Here is a 20,954-nt window from a genome sequence, read left to right on the forward strand (position 1 = left end):
GCAATGGGATCCAACAGCTCAGCTCTTCAATCCATGCATACCCACTGTCACACCAAAATAAAACAGCATCTATTCACACACTGGAAGGAAGGGATGTCATCTAGAGGAACCGGGACAGGCTAGAGAGGTGCACCTGTGTGAACCTCATGAGGTTCAATACGGCCAAGTGCAAGGTCCTGCATCTGAGCCAGGTCAATCAACAAAAACAGGTCGGGTGGACAATGAATGGATCAAATACAGGTTGGGTGGAGCAGCCCTGAGGAAAAGGACATGGAGGTGTTGGTTGATGAGAAGCTCAACGTGAGCTGGCAATGTGCGCTTGCAGCCCATAAAGCCAACCATATACTGGGCTGCATCAAAAGCAGCTTGGCCAGCAGGGTGAGGGAGGTGATCCTGCCCCTCTGCTCTGCTCTTGTGAGGCCCCACCTGGAGCCCGGTGTTCAGCTCTTAGGTCCCCAGCACAAGTAGGACATGGACATATTAGAATGAATCCAGAGGAGGGTCATGAAGATGATCAAGGGGCTGGAACACCTCTCCTATGATGACAGGCTGAGGGAGTTGGCTTTGTTCAGCCTGGAGAAGAGAAGGCTCTGGGGAGACCTTACAGCTGTAGACCTAAAGGGGCCTACAAAAAAGCTGGGGAGGGACTCTTTGTCAGGGGGTGAAGGGATAGGACAAGGGGTAGTGGCTTTAAATTAAAAGAGGGGAGATTTGGATTGGATAGTAGGAATAAATTCATCAGTCAGAGGGTGTTGAGGAACTGGAATAGGTTGCCCCAGGAAGTTGTAGATGCCCCGTTACAAGTAGATGATCCTTAAGGTCCCTTTCAACCCAAGGCATTCTATGATTCTGATGGTTTTTGTTTTTGTTTTGTTTTGTTTTGTTTTACTTTAGGCAATTAATGTTTTTTCCCCTTTTACTCTAATGACCTTGTTACAAGAGCCTTGGAACAGGCTCCCCAGGGAAGTGGTCACTGCACCGAGCCTGACTGAATTTAAGAAGAGATTGGACTGTGCGCTTAGTCACATGGTCTGAACTTTTGGGTAGACCTGTGCGGTGTCAAGAGTTGGACTTGATGATCCTTAAGGGTCCCTTCCAACTCAGGATATTCTATGATTCTATGATTCTAAGATATAAAGTAAAACATTACATGATGAGATCAAATTATAAACCACAGAGAAGCCAGAAATTTCTAAAAGTGACAAAGGAATGAATCATCCGAGGGGGAAAACATCAAAAAAAGGAATGAAATCAAGGGAAATTCTGTACGCGTATCAGGAAACACTAACCAGGTTCAAAAGTAAAATGTTCACATCTTCATTGCTTTTCCTTTTTCTAATAGTTAGTTCAAAATAATCTTTAACCCAAACTGAAAAGCTATTAATCTAAAACATTGTTTAACTAACTAACTAATATGTGTTCTGGTAAACATGTTTTAAGATGGTAAATTCTGAACACTCACCTTCCCACACTCCCTCTCTGTACCATGTACCCAGCATGAATAAAAAATACATTTGGTATCAACCAAAAAAAATTTCCACTTTATTAGTTTAGGTGATAGTAACTGTGCAGTTCTACCACATAAATGTTTATGGTTGTGTCACTTTAAAATATGTGTGTAGACAGAAATAGTGGAAGACCTACTCTATGGTTTAATGCTCCTAGGAATAAGAGAGCGTTATGGAAGACTGTTCTTGGATTAATGAATTGCCCCCTAATATGAGTCAGAAAAAAATTATCCTCACCTCCCTAAGTACTCATAAGAGGAAGAAAAACAAGGATAGACAGTCACTGAATGGATTTGAGTTGGTTAATCTTTCACAATATTTTAAAACCCCCCTACTAACATTAATCCTAACAAATCTTTATTCATGACTGACTTCCATGGAAGTAAAAAAATGTAGTTGCATTGTTTATGTGTAACTTTTTAAAAATACTTCTAAGAGAATACACTTCAAACTTCTTTAACAAAACTACATGTGAAGAGGAACAGAAATGAAAGCGTAATGCAGATTCATCTGTATGGAAACAAAGGGAATACAAATAATACAACAAAGGATGAATCTGAGAGGTTTGATCTATAAATTACTGTGCAAGAGTTTCTCAGAGGTGATGGATTTGTTCTCTTTTCTTAACACTTATCATATTTTAATTACTATTATATGTTCACATTACTCAAATAAGCATTTCATTAAACAAAAATACTGATATTTTCAATTTTAAGGTATTTGTTTAGTGTTTACTCCATGGCTAACAAGGGAAGATGTGGAAAAGAAAAGATAAAGCAGCATTAAAAGTCTATTGCAGGAAAAAAAAAGTGAAAAAATATTTTTTAGATTGGTGCAGAGTATTTGGCTGAACAATCCATTAAAAATTGCTGAAGTCTGTGTTAGCACTTTTCTGCCTTTGCACAACTTCAAGTGATTCTTATGAAATACTTCACACTAACTGCACAAATAAAATAAAAATCAAAAGCACTTCAGGAGGAGTGGAAGAAGTACTGTTTTACATAGAAAGAGGGCCAATGAAAATGATTTTTGCCAGTAAACTTACCAATCGTCTCCTTTCCTCTTCAACAGCAATCAGGAGCCGAGCAAACTCTTTCAGTGACTGAGCTGAAAAAAAGTCAAGAAAAAATGTCCAGGTCAACATTACACTTCAAGACCGGGTAAGTCTGCTAACTGGGCTGATGTTGCAGTGACAAGATACAGTTCTTATACAGTATTTCCCTGCAAACCTTTTAAATTTAATGGATTTGATTTAATTTAAATTAAATGAAGCACAGACTGAAGCGAGCAGTTAACAACAGGTAAAAAACAAAAGAAAAGAATCTGAGTCATAAGAGTTGCATATTTAAAAAAAACACAGTTTTAAAAGGTACATGGCAAACTAATTATCGTGAAATGAGCCAAGATCAGTCTCAAAACAAAGACTCACTCATTCAGCCACAACATTTACTTTTGCAGTCTCTTTCTGTTGCTTGAGTGTTAACAAAAATCTTGGGTTTCTCCAATTATAGTGCAGCAACAAAAAATTACAAAGAACAATGAAAAATACTCAGACAAAATATTGAAAGTAAAGATTTTAGACAAATTCTGCTACAATTGTAAGAGAAGCTTTCCTCAAAATTGCCGTCAAGTATGATTCAAAGGGCTATTCTGGAAGTCAACAGAAACACAATGAAAGCACTAACCCATACAACTAGGCAAGAAAATGGAAAATGCTTCAAAAATTGTTAAGACTCCATTTAAATGAAACAAGTGGTGCAAATCTCTCTACAAAACTCCTATCTGGCTATTTATATTACTTTTTCAAGGTCATGTGGGTTGTTCAGAATTCAGCATCACTGTTTCACAGACAAGAAAGCCAGAGAAGAATCACAGGTGAAGAGCAAAATAGCTCTCTTGACCTTTTCCTGATGCATTAAGCATCAACTGCTGCCAACGACAAGATGCTGCATTTGACGTTTGACATCTCTGATCTCAGAATACACATTCATAACCCCGACAACTTCCCGAAACAAACTCGGGATGCTCTAAAACAATTTCTAAATTGGAGGGAAGGGATGTGTGTTAAAAAATGGTAACATAACTTGTGGAATTTCTTGAAAGAACAGACTTGAAGAAGAAAGTCTTCACAGCTAACTAGCATACATTGGTACGCTAACAGAGCTCTTCTCCTCTTTACTATTCTACTGGGTTTACTTGGCAAAGTTTTGGTAGCAGAATGGCTGTCTCTTTTCAGCATACGCAAGTTGCTACTTAGTTTCTGGACCATAACCAAATTTTTGTTATCCTTTATCCCATCTGGACCTTGCAGAGGTCACTCTTGCATTCTTCTTGTTCTCTTTTAACTTTCACAGCTGAAAAACATTTCACTGTTTGTTCCAATTTCTTCTGCAAGACTTTACATAGTTTATTTTTTACAGCTGTAATGGTATACCTGCACATCCTGCCCTGTAATTCATTCTTTGCTGACAAATCCTTCCCATCATTACTCATGAACTCTTCATTTAGTTCAAATACACCTGGTAATTTAAGACAGTTGTCCTGTTGTGTCTTGAACATTTTCCTTTAAGATTTTTCCCTCAGATCACAAATACCAGAAAATAAATTTTGGCACCTTTATAAGTAAGTGAAATCCTAGTCCTAGTACAAGCTTTTTAACTCATTTTATGTCTTCATAGTAAAACCTTAGTCTGCTATCGGCTAAATTAACTTATTCATTTATAATCAACTGATAATATCACATCTGTCAAAAACAAGTAAAGAAATATATGATTAACTGACTGGTTAAGTTACCTGATAAGAAAATTGCAGAGAAAATAATCTCTGAGTAGAAGGACCTGGGGGTGTTGGTTGATGAGAAGCTCAACATGAGCCAGCAATGCCACTTGCAGCCCAGAAACCCAATCATATTGTGGGCTGCATCAAAAGCAGCATGGCCAGCAGGGCAACGGAGGGGATTCTCCCCCTCTGCTTTGCTCTCCTGAGACTCACCTGGAGTACTACATTCAGCCATGGGGCTACCACCAAAAGAAGGACATGGATGTGTTAGAATGAGTCCATAGGAGGGTCACGAAGATGATCAAGGGGCTGGAGCACCTCTCCTATGACGACAGGCTGAGGGAGTTGGGGTTGTTCAGCCTGGAGAAGAGAAAGCTCCAGGAAGACCTTATAGAGGTACCTATGGTACCTAAAGGGGATTACAGGAAAGCTGGGAGGGACTCTGTCAGGGGGCACAGTGATAGGACAAGGAGTAATAGCTTTCAACTAAAGAGGGGAGATTTAGACTGCGTAAGTAAGAAATGCCCTACTGTGAGAGTGGTGAGGCACTGGCACAGGTTGCCCAGAGAAGCTGTGGATGCCCCATCCCTGGAGGTGTTCAAGGCCAGGCTGGATGGGGCTTTGGGCATCTTGGTCTGGTGGGTTCCAACCCCCAGCCCCCCTGATCTTTAAGGTTCCTTCCAATCTGAACTGTTCTATGCTTCTATAAAAATCTGTTGACTGTTATGTAAAATATCTACATACCCATTACAAAACCCTATGACCAAAATAAACAACAAGCCAAACCCACAAATTATTTACTATTTTCATACTGGTATCCCCTTGAATTTAACAAGAAACTATCCTTCCCTGTAGAAAACAGAACAGAGATAGTTTCTCCTTTCTTGCACATGTGGCAGAGTGATTCTATACCCACCATTAAAAAAAAATAATCTTTTCAAATAAACTAGATAAACATGTTGTTTGATTTTTATTACCTATTCAGGGAATTAGGAGGCACTTTAGAAAAACAGCTGAATTTCTAGTAAAGCCAGTAAGATAAATTGTTTCCAGATTATTTCAGTGAAATAATTGGTAATTTTTTAACCGCAAGATGATGTGTTACTGCAGTCACATGTTAAAACTCCATTCCCCTCTCCTTTTTTGTGTTTTATTGTGGAGCCACTTACAATGACAGAACTATTTCAAAGAGAAATTATCATGCCAAACATTATATCTTTGTGAGGACAGCAGATCCCAAACCTCCTGAAATTGAAGTTTTCCCTACCCACATCAAGCCTTATGGTGCTTTTCCCTTAAGGTTCTGATCACATCATTTTTTTTTCATCATCATCTGTAATATGAAAGTTAACATTTAACACCTTTCAGCAACCAAGCACAAATATTACCAATTCCCAGCCCCATGATATGAACAGGAAATAAAATATGCTCTCTGGTCAGACAACATTCCATATTTTAAGAACAAAAAGTTACTTAAAAAAAGAACAGTAGAACAGTAGGAGGTTGAAACCGGGCAGAAGGATGGCAGGAAACTGTGAGGAGTGGGGAAAAAAAAAAAAAAAAAGGCAGAAAAAGCAGTAAAAGAAGCTTTTGATGCATCGTAATGAGTCCTCTTAATTTCATGGTATAGCTATTGTTTTTTTAATTTCTAAGTCAAAACTTCTGCTTAGAGTATAAAAACATATTCTGCGAGTGTGCAAATCTATACTAGCATGTTATACATTGAAGAAATATCACTAATTAACATGTACTAATTAACATACAGTGCCTCAGCTAAAGACTGAGAAGCTGCTGCCATCCTCCCATCCCCAGTGTGTCACTTTTGGGTGGGATTATAAAGGTCAGAGTTTCATTGGGAGACAGAAACTACACTCTTCAGCAGCGCTAAGGCAAGTTACTTCCCTGACCCTAGAAACAGCCTTGCTGCAGAGACATCTTAACACTAGTACTGACTACACTGCTGTTTACTGCCCAACACTCAAATTCATTTCCTTTTTGCTTTCCAGCACAGGAGGTGCAAAGGGGAAAACAACCAGCACATTGTATGCTTCAGAGAGCACTGAAGGATGCACTACCCATACACAGACAGAGCTTAGCAGCAGGGATGTCTCTGGTGACCTCACCGGCTCTTCTATCCTTGCAACGACACAAAAAAGCTTTTACCACCACTATCTACCCTACAGTATCACACAGAATCACAGAATTTCTAGGTTGGAAGAGACCTCAAGATCATCGAGTCCAACCTCTAACCTAACACTAACAGTCCCCACTAAACCATATCCCTAAGCTCTACATCTAAACGTCTTTTGAAGACTTCCAAGGATGGTGACTCCACCACCTCCCTGGGCAGCCTGTTCCAGTGCCTAACAACCCTTTCAGTAAAGAAGTTCTTCCTAACATCTAACCTAAAACTCCCCTGGCGAGTACCTACGAGTATTAGAGTGCTTCTGTAATACTATGAGTATTGCAGTATTTCTGAGATTCAGAAGTATCGCAGTACTTCTAAATCTTTTATAGTATAACACCCTTCTTCCCATACATTCCCCACTCAGTCTGATTGCACTATAAGGCAGGGTATATCCCAAAAGAACTTCATCTGTGTTGGAGGCTGCAGCAGGAGGTAGTAAAGGGAGGGCAAGACAATCCTTGCTCCTGTACCTCCCCAGCCCCTTTCCCCTTCTCCTCTCCCTCCTTTCCCACAGTCCACTTGTGGTTGTACATATATTACAGTTATGCCTCATTTTGGAGCTCTGCTGGACAGAGAGGTGCACAAAGTAGCCCCCACCAGGGGGCATCAGGACCCCTGGGAGACACTAGCCTGGGCAGGCAGAAATCCCTAGGAGAACTCAGGAGTGGTGGTGTTTAACTCCACATAGAACAAGAAACTAACAAATATTAAAAAAAATATATTTAAAAATAACTTGAGATACTTTGTGTAGTTAAAAATCAGAATCACGTGTGTCAAACATGGCCCGTTCCAGTCTGTCAGTCAGTCCATGAATTCCACACAAATATCACAACCTTTTCTCACTAACTGCAACTCACTGTTTTGAGACAGAATAGGCTTGGAGGAATTAAAATGAACTTTGTAAATATACAAGGGGGTGAGAGGGAATAAGAGTCAAGTTACTTTACAAGAGGAAATGACATGGGAATGTGCTGATAAGAAATAAATCCTGAAAACGTATTGATAATGTAGATTACAATATGTAACCTAAATTTTTTAACATTAAAGTATTTCTAATTATTTTCACAAAGCAATTGTTATTGGTAGGCTGTTTAAGTAAAACAAAGTGCTGCCTTAATCAATTTAATAACACTTTATTCCCCCAAAGTCATTAGCTTACATAATCCAAATAGTTTTACAGTCTGCTTTTTATTTAAGGGCTATTCAAAGGATTTGTAAAATACACTTTGTATTAAGATGGAAACGATGTCTGTGAAAAGCAACTACCAACAAGTAAAAACAATTGTATATTTACCCTGCTGTATACTTGTGGTCCCATTCATCACAATTAAAACAGGTCACCAGCTGTTTTCTCTGGAGTGTTCCCAACCCAGCAATAATTTGCTGCAAATTTTTCCTTGTTTAGGAGAAATAGCTCCTGTTACTTTATTAAAAAAAAAAAAAAAAAAAAAAAAAAAAAAAAAAAAAAAAAAGGTTGCTTCCATACGAAGCAAATGAATTAAACAGCACTGCCAACTTAAACCATAATGGCATAGATCAGCAATGTCCTTCTCCACAAAACTGAGTGTTCTTTGTTTGTTTTAATCCTGATAATTTCAAACATAATGTATGGCTCTAGAAACAGCACCATTTGCAAATTCAAGAGAACCAAAGCTTAGTGTAGGATTGAGGGAGATAAGAAAAAGGATAAAAATTCATTTATTTGCATTTATAAAATGCGTGTTATCAAGAATATACTTTCATGATTTAGAATGCTCTTTTACTGCATCAGAATCAACTCTGGGGTTCACAGAAAAAAAAAAAATTACTTAATTATTATGAACTTTTTGTTATACACTTGTGTAGAGAACACATCACCTTGAAACAACATGCCTGGGGACACTATTGAAGCTACTCTATTGATAATTAGTTTAATACTACAATACAGTGTTGCACTGCACTGCATGTTGCATTCATTAGCTTTGAGGCTGTCTGTATCTAATGAGTAAAGGGAAGCAACACATGAAATTCAGAAGTAGTTTTATATGATCAATACCTAATTCAAAGATATAAAACCAAGTTTGCAAGGTAATGTTCAACTGAAGATAGAAAAAGTTACATGGAAGACAGGATAAAAATAAATACTTTTTTTGTGTGTGAAATGGACAGTTCATTTAACTTATCTATACCAACCATTTTAAATAACACACACACAATTTTCAAAAACTCTGAAGTACTAATCAAGATTTTACAGTATTTTAAGCAGCTACCACAATTATCTTCAGGCATGTGAATGCCAGGATGGAATAAATATACATACAGAAATACGTCTTGCATTAGTAAGAGAATCCAGTTCAGTGAAGGTGTAAAACAAATGTGCAAGCCTGGCACAGATTTCCTAACATCTTCTTGATCCGACTGGGGCAATGACAGCACAGGGCTGTTCTTTGCACCCAGATGCTGGCAGGAAGGTCAGCCAAGTGCATCCTCTCTCCAGAACCGGTCACCGCTAGCGCAGACATGCTACAACAGGCTCTGAGCTCCTGCTGGAGCACGAACATCAACTAATGCCTGCAAGGGAGTTCTCCCCAGTAAGTAATGTATTACTAAATCAGAAATCAAGACGGATGTAAGACCCAAAAGAAAATTTCCTAAGGATTAACGCTAGTTTACTAGACTTCAGTGACAACACAGAATAGACATAAGATCCCCATGAGTAGGTGGGAGGGCTGGGAGATGAAACTCTCTTTTCCAGTTCTGAAATGAAAGTAAATACACTATTAAATAGTTACTATTTCACAGACACAGTTTCAGAGCTTTTAATGACTAGCCTTATTTGCAGCCACAAATGCTATTTCAAGCACTTTTTCAAAAGCCACAACATCAAATAAAATTTCCTTCTCTCTTTCTGTGGCTTTAAGCCAAACTCTGAAAAAGCACAGGGAAGGGAAGAAAAAAAAAAAAAAAGAGAAAAAAAAAAAAAGTAGGGTAAAGGGAGCAACAGATGGTTTCCTAAGCAGACAGGAGGAGAAAAAAAAAAAAAAAAAAGATTTCAGATTAACACTGGCAGGCCACCACAAGTATCTGGAATAAAGACTCAATAATCTGCTTTCTCAGTACTTTATACCTAACACAAACTTTGAATGTCATAAAAGCCACACGGGATTTGCGGCATATCTCTGAAGGCAACCTAGTTGTATGTCTCAAAATGTCACCACTGTGGCAAGTTTTCAACACACCAAAATGTAAATCCAAAGGAGAAATGTCTTGAAATAAGGTCCCGAAAGCCCACCATTGTCTTTGTTTTTCAGAAGGTTGACTACAAATTTAAATACAGCCCTATCTGACAGGGCACAGACTTCCTTTAGCTCCATCAAATCTGGACTGATTTACCAATTCTTTTTTGTCCTTTATTCTACTGAACAAAGCCTAAAACATTGGAAACATACCGCATTGAGAGGAAATTCAGGTGCAGTTTAACCTAAAAGGATTGAGTTGCAGGATCAGTGCCTTATTGCACAAACTCACGGAATAAAGAATAATTTAAGCAATTTATAAATATTTTATAACTAATGCTGAGTGGACCTGAGTCATGCTGTAGTATAACTAACAAAATAGTTGAGTAAAACAACTGTAACACATTCCTAGAAGAAATGCTATTTTTTTATAAGCAGATTCTCAGGAAAGCTATATTTAAATAAGTATACACCTGCTGAATCTTCCCAATTATTGCTCATGTTTTCATTTTTCTTGGCTGCTGCTATTTCTTCTCCCACTTCTATACCCAGGGTTCCACTTCCCTCACTTTCCAAGTGGCAGCATTTTTGGGGAAACTTCAGTTCAGAAGACCAAGATCTGTACCATAAATAATATTTACTGGGAAAGCAGATGAGAAGACAAATGAAGGAAAGAAGAGGACAAAGTGGAAAGGATTTGAAACTGTTGCTTATCTTGCTAATTTCATTGCCTTCTGGGTTTAATTCCTCAGATATTAGAGGAAACTGAGTAACTGCTTTATTTTGTTTAGACTTAAGGTAATATTGTTTATGGATTTATGTTAATTCCAGTTTGTAAACTAACAGCATGTCTGATAACCTTTAGCTTTTAGCAGAACAGTGGTATCAAAAGAGAATTTATGTTAGAAATTTCCACCATAAAAACAAAACAAAAAAAAAAAAAAAAAAAAAAAGGAGGGATGAAAAGATGAAAATAGCAAAACAATGGTTCATCTCTTTATGGGGTTTCAATATTGTTTAAGTTTGGAAAAATAATATTGGAATGGCTTTCTTATCCTCCATTTAGTTTCTTTTATTTCCCTAATCTGGGTATCAGATTTTATGGATCTGTAATAAGGACCTCATGCATTCCTTCAGTCTATGTTTACATTTACCACAGACTCCAAAAAGAATAGAAACAAAACTATTTGAACCTTCTTGTAACATGGTGAAATATACTTCTTGTAGTAAAACACAGGCTGAAGGAAAGATTCAACTGTACAGGTTTTAAAACAACATGGAAATACCCCGGCAGACACCCTCAAAATGACAGCAAATTCTGCCAGCAGACAGTGGTTTAAATTCACAGTCTCAATAACCACAAATTGCCTTGAAGAATTCCATTGTGGGAAGATACATAAAGGTATGGGCAACTCGATCTGCTCCATACAGCTCTCTGGACAAAAGCAAAACATACTTAGAATTGACAATGTGAAGCAAGTTCAGATTCAGTAGATGAACATCCTCACTTTCTCCTCCGTAATTAATACGGTGAGCAAACTTGGAAGGGTTTAATCTAATGCTTTTTATCAATTAGAACCACTGCATTTATTTTCATCTTTCATATTTTGAAGCAATTTCTACCTAATCCAGACTTTGAATTTTCCACTCTAATTAACTAAAAATAAAAAATTCCACCCAATTTCAAGGATTGTTTATCACAACTTAATACAGACATGCCTATAAGAAAAATAAAGAGAAACAATAGCTCTAAGAGTATGATCCTCCCAAGGAGCACAACCTACAGTGTTAATCTTGTTTATCATGGCAATTTCCACCCTGGATTGTCAGGAAAAGTATTTTGCTAAATTTTTCTAAGTTCTTGAAAATAAATGTGCTACCTTACAGGAACAAATCTGACTTTGCCAAACAAAGCCATTATATACCAGAAAGGAAAAGAAAGTACAGAAAGAGACATACACAGAGATGAAAAATGCCTCATTTAAAACTTCTACAATGAAAATTACACAAATAAGGAAACCAGAAAATCACAGAACGAAAACTTTTATGCCTGAAGCTATGCGTCAGGGCATTATTATGTACTGTCCTCCAGAGAAGATCACATATTTTACTACACACTGGCAAGCACAGAACCTTATCAGAGCACACCTACTGAAATCTGTGTAACTAAAAGTAAACAAACAAAAAAAGCAGGATTTTCCCTACTTCATTTGACTTAAAGCACCGTATGTTCAGGGTATTTTGGTACTTTGTCCTCTACTTCAGAATGTGGAGCACATTGGCACTGCAGCATTCAGACAGAGGTAGTTAGGTTAGTAAGTGCTCCACGTTCACCATGAAGACAAAAACAGAAATTAAACTATCACAGATTTAGAAACATTCCCACTGCTTGACCTCCACTGGTTTACAGCATTTAATCCTAATACCTATTTTAGGAAGTGTTCCCCATGAACAGACGTTTAAAAACCTTTCTGTTGCTGGCCATGTACCAGGTACAAGCATTCCTCTGACCGTTCTTCTGGGTTTTGTCACACTAAAAAAGCAAGAAAAAAAAAAGCAGAAAAGGCCAGCAAGTTCCACAGTACAAATGGAAGCTCCTGTCTGAACACGACAGATGTGTGCATCAAAGCACATACAAATAAGCACAAACATACCAAAGTCACACAAGGGAACATATCAAGACCTATGCCCAATAAAAGCCCAAAGCATTGCAAGATGTGTCTGCAAGCACAGCATAATGTGTACATACTGTATTAGGCAACTGGAGTTTTAACTCAAAAGTATTTTCATCTTGCAAAACTTAATAAGCAAATATAGCAAGGCATTTTATGATTTTTTCTAAACATATGTAAACCATAAAATGCAGGGCCTCTATTAGAAGTAAAAACCTTTTCCCTCAATATATAAGTTTACTGAAACAAACCTTTCCCAGCACATCTGAAGCCAGCTACACAGTATCATACTTGAAAATTCTTTGCAATAAAAGGTGGCTATTGTGTCACAGATATTTAAACAAAAACATATAAGTCGCTGACAAATATATATATATATATTTTTTTCAGCCAAGACTTTCATATTTTCTACCCTATTCCTTTTCAACAACAGTCTACAAAAAGGGTACGTATGTTTATAGACAAGCTAAGCAGACTCACAAGAAAATCAGGTTACCTAGAATTCCCAGATCCACTGTTAGAACTTGTCAGATGAGCAATCTTATACAATTTAAATAAATGCAATTATTTGACTTAATATCAGTAAATTATCATGCCCTATGACTCGTGCTGAACCTTAAAAATGAAATATGAGTAGAAAACTCTAGACAGACCAAGCAAAATCAAACCATTTCCTAGAGCCCTGAAAGATTGCTAATGTACATAGCACACACTGTGTTAGATAACAAAATAGCGCACACTGTGTTAGATAACAAAACATTTTTAAAAAAATCAATTATTCAGTTTTACCACCAATCTAAGACTTTATTCAAAAAGCAACTGCGATGTATCTACCCCACATTCGTCTTCTACTCTGATTATAAAAGCAGCAAATATTTTGACAGCATACAATTCAATGCGAAGATTTATCTGTTTTCCAAAGTGTGAATTCTTCTCATAAAATTACATTATATACATTTTTTAAATAATCCTAAAGAATTAGTAGCTCAGCCTTACACTTGATACACTTGCCTCTGTGTACCAGATATTACAACTTTGTTTTCACTGCACATACACAGGCTTCACCCTGAAACGGGAGCTCTTTGTGGTAATGTTTACAAACACAACCTGAAACACTGCCTATGGCACATAGAGTTTGCAGTGCAAGAGGGCTGGACAGAGAAGAAACCAGAGCCTAAGAACAACATGTTGATTCACCCCCAACAAAGAAGCTGTTATCTACAACACTAGTAGGGCTTTGGTATAAAAAGCCCAACCTAGGCCTTGTCAGTCTACAGCAGCTTTCCCAAAATGTGGCATGATGACATGACAGCACAAACATTTTAAATCATCTAAGCGATTTCTTCCAGTTCATTAGGAACATGGGACTGAACTGATCTGGATAATCCGATACGCTCACTTGCTCTTTTATCATCTCTCCCCTTCCTTCTACACTTCTCTGAAGGAGTGGCATCTGGTACCAGCCACCAACTCGACAAGATCCTGACAGTCTTTGAGTGAAAACAGCAAACCTACTATTTTCACCGTGTTCACACAGAAGAGGTAACCACTTTAGACAAGTGGTTGTTAGGCAAAACTGCATCTTTCTGCCACTAATAGGGTTTACAATCATTGCATTTGCCAAGGAGAAGGCAGCCTCTGTTTCCACCTGATAGAGCCACAGGCAGGGCAGTCCTGCAGCCCAGGTGTTCCAGCAGCCTAGCTCGGCGGGGCGTGGAGAACCAGATCCTGAACCTCAGCTTTGGCCCAGCAGGCATGAAGTGATCTCAACATGCTTTCACAAGCTGAGGTTTTGGAGACTGACTGAAACCTTAGCAGCTTGATTTGGCCTCCGCTGAAATGAATGGCGTAATGTCCAATACTGTAAAAGTCCATTAATTAATCTTTAACTAAATTAAATTATCCATTAACCTTTGACTTGAGCAGATCAGACTTTTCCAGAGCTGAATGATATCCATGGCCTGTCAGAGGACAAACGGCTTTAAAACCGCAGAGTATTCAGAAATAGATAAGATCAAAGGTGGGCTCTGGTTAAAGTCAGCGATTCCTCCAATCCCCTTCTGCTTTCCTTTGTGTCCCCCTCTGCAAAATCTCACTAGAAAGAATCATAACATAAATTGACTAGAAATAGAAATCTTTAATTCTAAGAAAACAACTGCTACTTCCTACACAAGTTTTTTGAACAGCTAAGGCAATGTGGAAAACAACCATTGGGCAACATACAACATAGTAAGCTGCGGAAGTAATATTAAATCCTCGCATTCCATAAACAAGGGAATTAGAAGTAATTATGACTACATTTTTAGCTTGCCAGATCACTGATTCTTCAGAGGCATATCCATACTTCAAATGAGGGGGAAAAAAAATGGTATTTCCATCTTTCCAGCTGTATAAACCTTATTTGTGTGTGGCTCTATGTGGGTGCTGAATTAAGGGGAAGTAAAAAGAAAAGCAATACATTCAGGATGCAGCTGAGAATCATTAATATTTTTTTTTCTGATTTGTAAAATTTAGTGCATTTATTATTTGAATGGTGGAACACTTTAATTATGAAAACTATCAACAAATACTGCAATTAATGTTAGGTTTGCCATAATTAGTTTGTTGAATTTAGGCCTACAAAATAATCAAGGACTTTCTGGGCTTAAAACTCCAAGCTCTCCTCAGGATTCTGTTTTTAGAAAGTAAAAGTCCTTCATCTTATTTGATCAAGCCTGAAGATGAGTATCTCAAAGCCGAGTTCATCAAACCACTACTTGCTTCTGAAAATGAGTGACTGATGTTTAAGAGGCATATTAACTTGACAACTCGAAAGTGTTAACGCCTTTTTACTAAAAGCATACTATGAGCAGCAACAGCACACATGAGTTATTTTCAATCATCTCTGTAATGAGATTCTGTAGTCCTCAGACTAACCATCTCCCCACAGGCATTCATATTCATTATAGTTCTGTTGGGACATCCAATTCTAGGAAAAAAATTGTGGAGCTGGACATTAAGAAAGCAAAGAGAGGAAAGAGGGAAAAAAAGGTGTGGTGCAGTCATGGGATGAAGACGATAAAGTAGAAAGCATCTACAAGAGTTCAGAAGTTTCATCTAATAATGAAGGGCAGAACAGATGCTTCATCTTGACCAGTGGGTGGCATGGACATTTCTATTTGTTCAAGTTGCTCACGTCAAATTTAAACTGCTTAGCAAAATGCACCAGGACAGCCAAAGCTATCGATATTCATCACCAGCTTCAACCACTTTCTGTAAACAGCACGAACTCCATGGCAAGGGACAGTCTAAGACACAACAGTTTGCAGTACAACATAATTGAAATGAGCTAGCATGAATTTTAGACTCTCTTATCACAGCAGGATGTATGAACTGCCATGGCTCAGGAGATCCCCTACTTCACATCCAACTTCTACTGCCATAGAAGGAGGGTAGGATGGACAGGATGGGTGGTCACTGCATCAGCCACCCCAGTCTAATTTTTGTCATTTGAATAAATATCTTAACAATGGAGCATGCAAATTCTAACAACATTCTGATATGTATCTCAGAGAAGAAGAAAAAACAAGGTCTGTGTTTATTGTTGATCTTATTTTAACTTTTCTTCCTGCACAGATAAAGAACAACATGACTTATTTTCCTGCTTTGCCAGCCTCATGTGACCTTCCACAAGCAACTGTGGACCCACAGAAAACCAACCTTTTCTTTCTGGTGCAGATACTATTTTGAAGTCTGTGTGGGATCCTAGCCCTAGCATAATATCACTCATTTCTTGGAGTCAATAAACAATAGTGTTTGAAAACAGGCGGCATTTGTTTAAATATGCAACAGGGATAAAAAACTGTAATAATAATAATGGTAGGAACAGATTTCAAACAAATACTTCAGGCACTTCACATCCTGATTGTGCTGAGTACCTCCCATAATTAGTTACTGTTTAACTTCTGTAGATAAAAATAGACCAAAACAAGTACCAAGGAAATCTGTCCTCTGCTTCAGATCTTACAAGTAGCTTATACAAAATTGCTTTAAAGGTGACTTATAAAGTTAATCTGAAAATCCATTCTTCCAACCAGAGGGGAGAAGGCTGGCAAATCTAGGCAGGTAATCATGGTGGAAAAACAGCATATTATTGTTCTATGCAAATACACTGAGTCGCAAATAGCTTTCTATGCTAATTCAGGACTCAACCCCTTCCCACCCATCTAAAAAATGCCTGTGGTAAATATGTGTGTCTTTAATATGCTCCACAAGGTCAACAAACTCAAGCACTAAAAAAATTACTGAGCTGTTGCCTACACTAATAAAATCCACCCCCAGAAACTCCACCCTCAAGGTGGTGGCAACCTTTCCCTAGTTTGGGTAAGGCAGTAGTATATCTGAGCCACAGCAATTCATTAAAATGACTTATTTGAGAAACACAATTAAAAATGGGAGTTCAGTGCAACATAGGTAGAATATTAATTATACAAACTTTCTTGAACTTCAAAGGTAACTTAAGTGATTAAAGTGATGACCTGCAGGATATCCAAAGTGATTCAGACAGTAGGTGGCTCAAGACAGCTTAAAAATTAATTTTTGATTAGACAGACTAATTCAACAGTCCATCTCATACCACATACAATAGAAGTATCGTGACTTGAAATTGTGACTAGCTTGACAACTACTTTCTGAAGTCCCTGATTGGAGTCTCTTAGAGGTTAAAAATGAGTGTACCGTAACTTGGCAACTGCAATGTCAATACATTGGTTTGTCAAGATTTGCCTCCACACAGCTTAGGCAAGCCTAAAGCTCCAATAAATTGTCTTTTTCTGTTTTAATATTGCATTGCATGCACAGTCTGCAACATTAAAAATGGAATTTCCTCCTTTAAATGCCAAAAAAAAATGTAAAAGGTTAATTAAGAGATGGAGGGAGGGGAAGTTTTTTTTTTTCTTTATTTCTTTTACTTGCATACTTTTATACACTAATTACTTTATGTGGATCTATTTGCTACTTGGAATGACTGGATAACTATCTGCTGACAGGCTCTCCAAGAGGGCCAAACAGCTGCTAACTTGAAAGCACTGAGCATGTGGATACCCAGTACAAGCAAAAAAAGAATGAGCTTTTGCTTAACTCAAACACAAGATCTTAGGACCACAGCAGCAGAGTCTAACAAACAACTATTGTTAAAGGTTTATTTCTTTCTTCTATTTTTATTATAAAAAAAAAAAAAAAAAAAGTTTTTCCTCCCCAGTATATTTTGGTTGACTTTTCAAAGTTCAACTTGAAACTAAGTGCTATACACAACATACCTGCCTGGTATGAGTTAATAGTTCTGTAGATAGCTAGTTACTAGCAATTTCAATCACCCTATTAATGACTTACAACATGACGTACAACATGAGTATGTAAAGATCACATAAGCTGCAACTGCTAGCAGAAGGAACTCATTTCCCACACAGAAAGATACCAAATTTAAGAACTCCTCACCTATTCCTTGTGCCTTAATTAATAATAATGATTTTACAGATCATAGTCCTATTACATTCCTAAACTGAACACCTGATGCTACCTGAAAAATCTTTCATAACATAACTCATAAAAGTACTTCTAACTTCAGAATGAAAAAAAAAAAAAATCAGTAGTCACACAGTGAAATACACATGCCTTTCAGTGCTTTTTCTTAAATAGCACACTATAATAAAAACAGTTAAAGAAAAATGGCCAAGTGTAATGGTTGAGGTAAGGTAAGGAGTAACGAAAAAACAGAATGCATTGTCTTGTTTTCCTTTAGTTCTGAAGAGCACTGTTGGTATCAAATCTGATTATAGTAAGTCTCAATATAAAATAGACGAGAACTTGCTAAAGACAGAATAATGACAGCGTTCTACTGAGTGTTATTAATTATTTTCGTCTGTATCAGGCACAATCCAGATAACAAACAGAAGAAAGGAGGATAAAAACAGGGGGATTCCTGCAGAAGAAATTAGGTAACACAAGCTGGCTAATAATGGAAAAGGAGAACCTTCTCCTTGCATAATTTATGTCTGCACAGTGTATATTAACACAAAAGACTCTGGTTCATTAAAAACATAGTCTTTGCAGTTAACTGCTACAGCCTAGGTTACCTAAAAGTATAGTAATGTTTTAAAAACATGCTTTTTTTTTTTTTTTTTTTTTTTGCAAAAAGCTCTCACTTATTTAAACTTAATGCAAAATATTAATAGAATAGCTGGCTGAGACTGTGTACATGATAAATATTTAAGAGCTGAGACTTGGCACTGCTATTCACTATTTAATATTGAGGAAAGAATGACTGTTTGCAAGATGACATCCTCTCCTTTGCAAGAGTGAGTTGCATCAAGCCTTCATTACCATGCTTTTTTAGTGTTGATGATTAATGGTTTTAGTGTTAAGATGCCACCTTATGCACAAATTTCAATCATACAAAAGATTAGAGTTTGACTGAATCATATGACACTGGAACTAATGTTCATGTGCTATTAACCAGTAATATTATGGCTTTTGTAACGCTGCACATCACATGCTGCCATGTGCATTTTGAAACAGAGTAAGAGACAACACTGATAATTGTTTTAGATGTTTATTTTTAAATGAGAAACTGAAGTTGTTGACAGATCTTAAATCTGAAAAGGCTTTTTATAGTATGAATCCTCCATGTCTACAGTTCAGAAAATAAAAAAAATAAAAAATAAAAAAAATCAAGTTGTATTTGATTTGAGGAACAAGCCAGCCTGCTTACTGAAGAAAATCAGAGGAACAACTTATAACATGGGCACAAAGTGTCTGATTCTAAACTGGGCATGGTAAGTCAGAAAGTGGCTAAGTAGATAAGTTTTCACAATTTCACAATTCACAACAGTGTACAAAGAATACATGAAATGCATGTTACAGCCATAACCACATATATTTTTGTCAAAAAGGGACATCACTTCTACAAAAGAAGTAAACATTTTAAAATAAACAGTAAGAAATCATATATATTTAAATCAATTATGATAATTGAAAGAAAAATAAATTCCAATCCAACACTGGATTAAATATTAAATTAATTAAAATAAATCTGAAGAATTCTATCATAATTCTTTGTATATTGAGCACGTTTAGCTAATGAACAGGGACCTGCAACTCTGTTTTCACATCGAAGTACACAGAGCAATCAACTCCGTTTTTAACTTTTTATAGTTAAAAAAAAAAAAAAAAATCCCCTATGTTCCAATTTTTTAAAAAGTTGAAACTTTTTTTTTAAAAAAACAATAATGACATTCTGAAAGAAGAAGCCTTATTCAGGAGGTAATATTAGCATGCATTTCTAACACCATTCTTGAAATGGAAATGCTTTAAAATCTTCAGAACGTAGTCCCTGTATTAAGTCCCTATGTATTTGGTGGTTTTATACAAAAGTCATCAAATCAGAGTATCACCGGAGACTGAAGTAAAATTTTCCAGAGGCATGCACAATCATAGCTCTTCTTAAAGGAGGTGAAGACAGAAGGAGATACAGAGAGCAGGATTCATCTACACAAAGCTGTCTTTGATGATTTAAAAAAAATAAAAATAAAAATAAAAAAAAAATACATTGAGCTTGTTGGGGCACGTTAAAGATATGGACAAATTCTAGGTCACTGCTCTAGGGAGATCAAAAATTGAGACTTACCCTATAAAAGCACACAGTATCATTCAAGTTCTGTTAGACTTGAATTTGATTCCTGTCAATTTACCTTTTACTCTTATAAGCTTCTTTGATGTACACGACAATCCATCAAGGGATAGTTGCCTTAGAAGCTAGAAATCCCTTCTTTGAAGCTCCAAGTGAAATAGATCAGCTGTCAAGCTTCATGAACCCTGTTTTTTCCTAAATAGTTTTAAATGGCTGTTAACGTCCAAACAATAAAATGTCTTTTCTTTGCTACATTTAGGTTACAAGTAAAATGAAAGTCCTCCTTGTCCTCTCACCTCATTTTAAATACAAACCCTTATGTCTTCAGAAATGTTTCTGACCAAATCTGAGACATAAACTTTGAGATACTGTAGATTTAGTCTAAATGCATAAAATATGTGCAATTAACTTTAACAGACAAGAAATAATATGCAGAATGTTAAAGAGTGCAATAAACAAATGATTAGTTTTTAGTATTTTGTATATTTAACTATTCAGAAAAAAAAAGGAAATCACAGAACAAAGTATTGCATTTAGTAAACTGGAATACACAGTGCTTCATGGTCATGGACAAAAATGCTTTTCTAGTTTTTTGAACATTTTAAGAAAATCTGCAAAGGAATAAAATTCACACATGAAACTACTAAATTTGGATACTAATTTTCACTCTTTCCATACCTCCCAAGTAATTTCCAAATGTATAACCATAAGATGGTATTATATATTCCTATTTAAGAAACCGATTTGTATGAAATCAGAAAGTAACTATTTAGTGTAGTAGTTAATTAAAAAACAATTTAAAGAATTTTCATATGTAAGCTTATCAATAAGCTGATCAAATACTATTCTTTTGTTTTGTTACTTATTTTTGTTTATTAGGAAGGAATTCTCAAAGATGCTTTTAAATTTACATCACCTATCAGTTGG

General features: G+C 36.7%; 1 protein-coding gene and 1 long non-coding RNA gene across 5 annotated transcripts in view; one reads left to right on the forward strand and one right to left on the reverse strand.

Moving 5' to 3' along the window:
* LOC101801794 (rho GTPase-activating protein 42) overlaps positions 1-20,954 on the reverse strand; it is a 168,629-nt gene that overhangs the window by 106,893 nt on the left and 40,782 nt on the right. For all 3 annotated transcript variants that reach the window (XM_072032761.1, XM_072032762.1, XM_027467816.3), the window contains exon 3: positions 2,554-2,615. In XM_072032761.1, coding sequence (XP_071888862.1) covers positions 2,554-2,615 — 62 coding nt within the window. The remainder of the gene's footprint in view (positions 1-2,553; positions 2,616-20,954) is intronic.
* LOC140001350 (uncharacterized) lies at positions 1,710-17,615 on the forward strand. Of its 2 annotated transcripts, none has more exons than XR_011806533.1 (3): positions 1,710-2,109; positions 2,580-2,668; positions 15,977-17,615. It is a non-coding gene; the product is annotated as an uncharacterized lncRNA (long non-coding RNA). The 2 variants fall into 2 exon arrangements; XR_011806534.1 differs by lacking the exon at positions 15,977-17,615 and adding an exon at positions 10,242-11,488.

Source organism: Anas platyrhynchos, chromosome 1 (genome assembly GCF_047663525.1).
Source record: "Anas platyrhynchos isolate ZD024472 breed Pekin duck chromosome 1, IASCAAS_PekinDuck_T2T, whole genome shotgun sequence".
In the NCBI taxonomy this organism is placed as follows: Eukaryota; Metazoa; Chordata; class Aves; order Anseriformes; family Anatidae; genus Anas; species Anas platyrhynchos.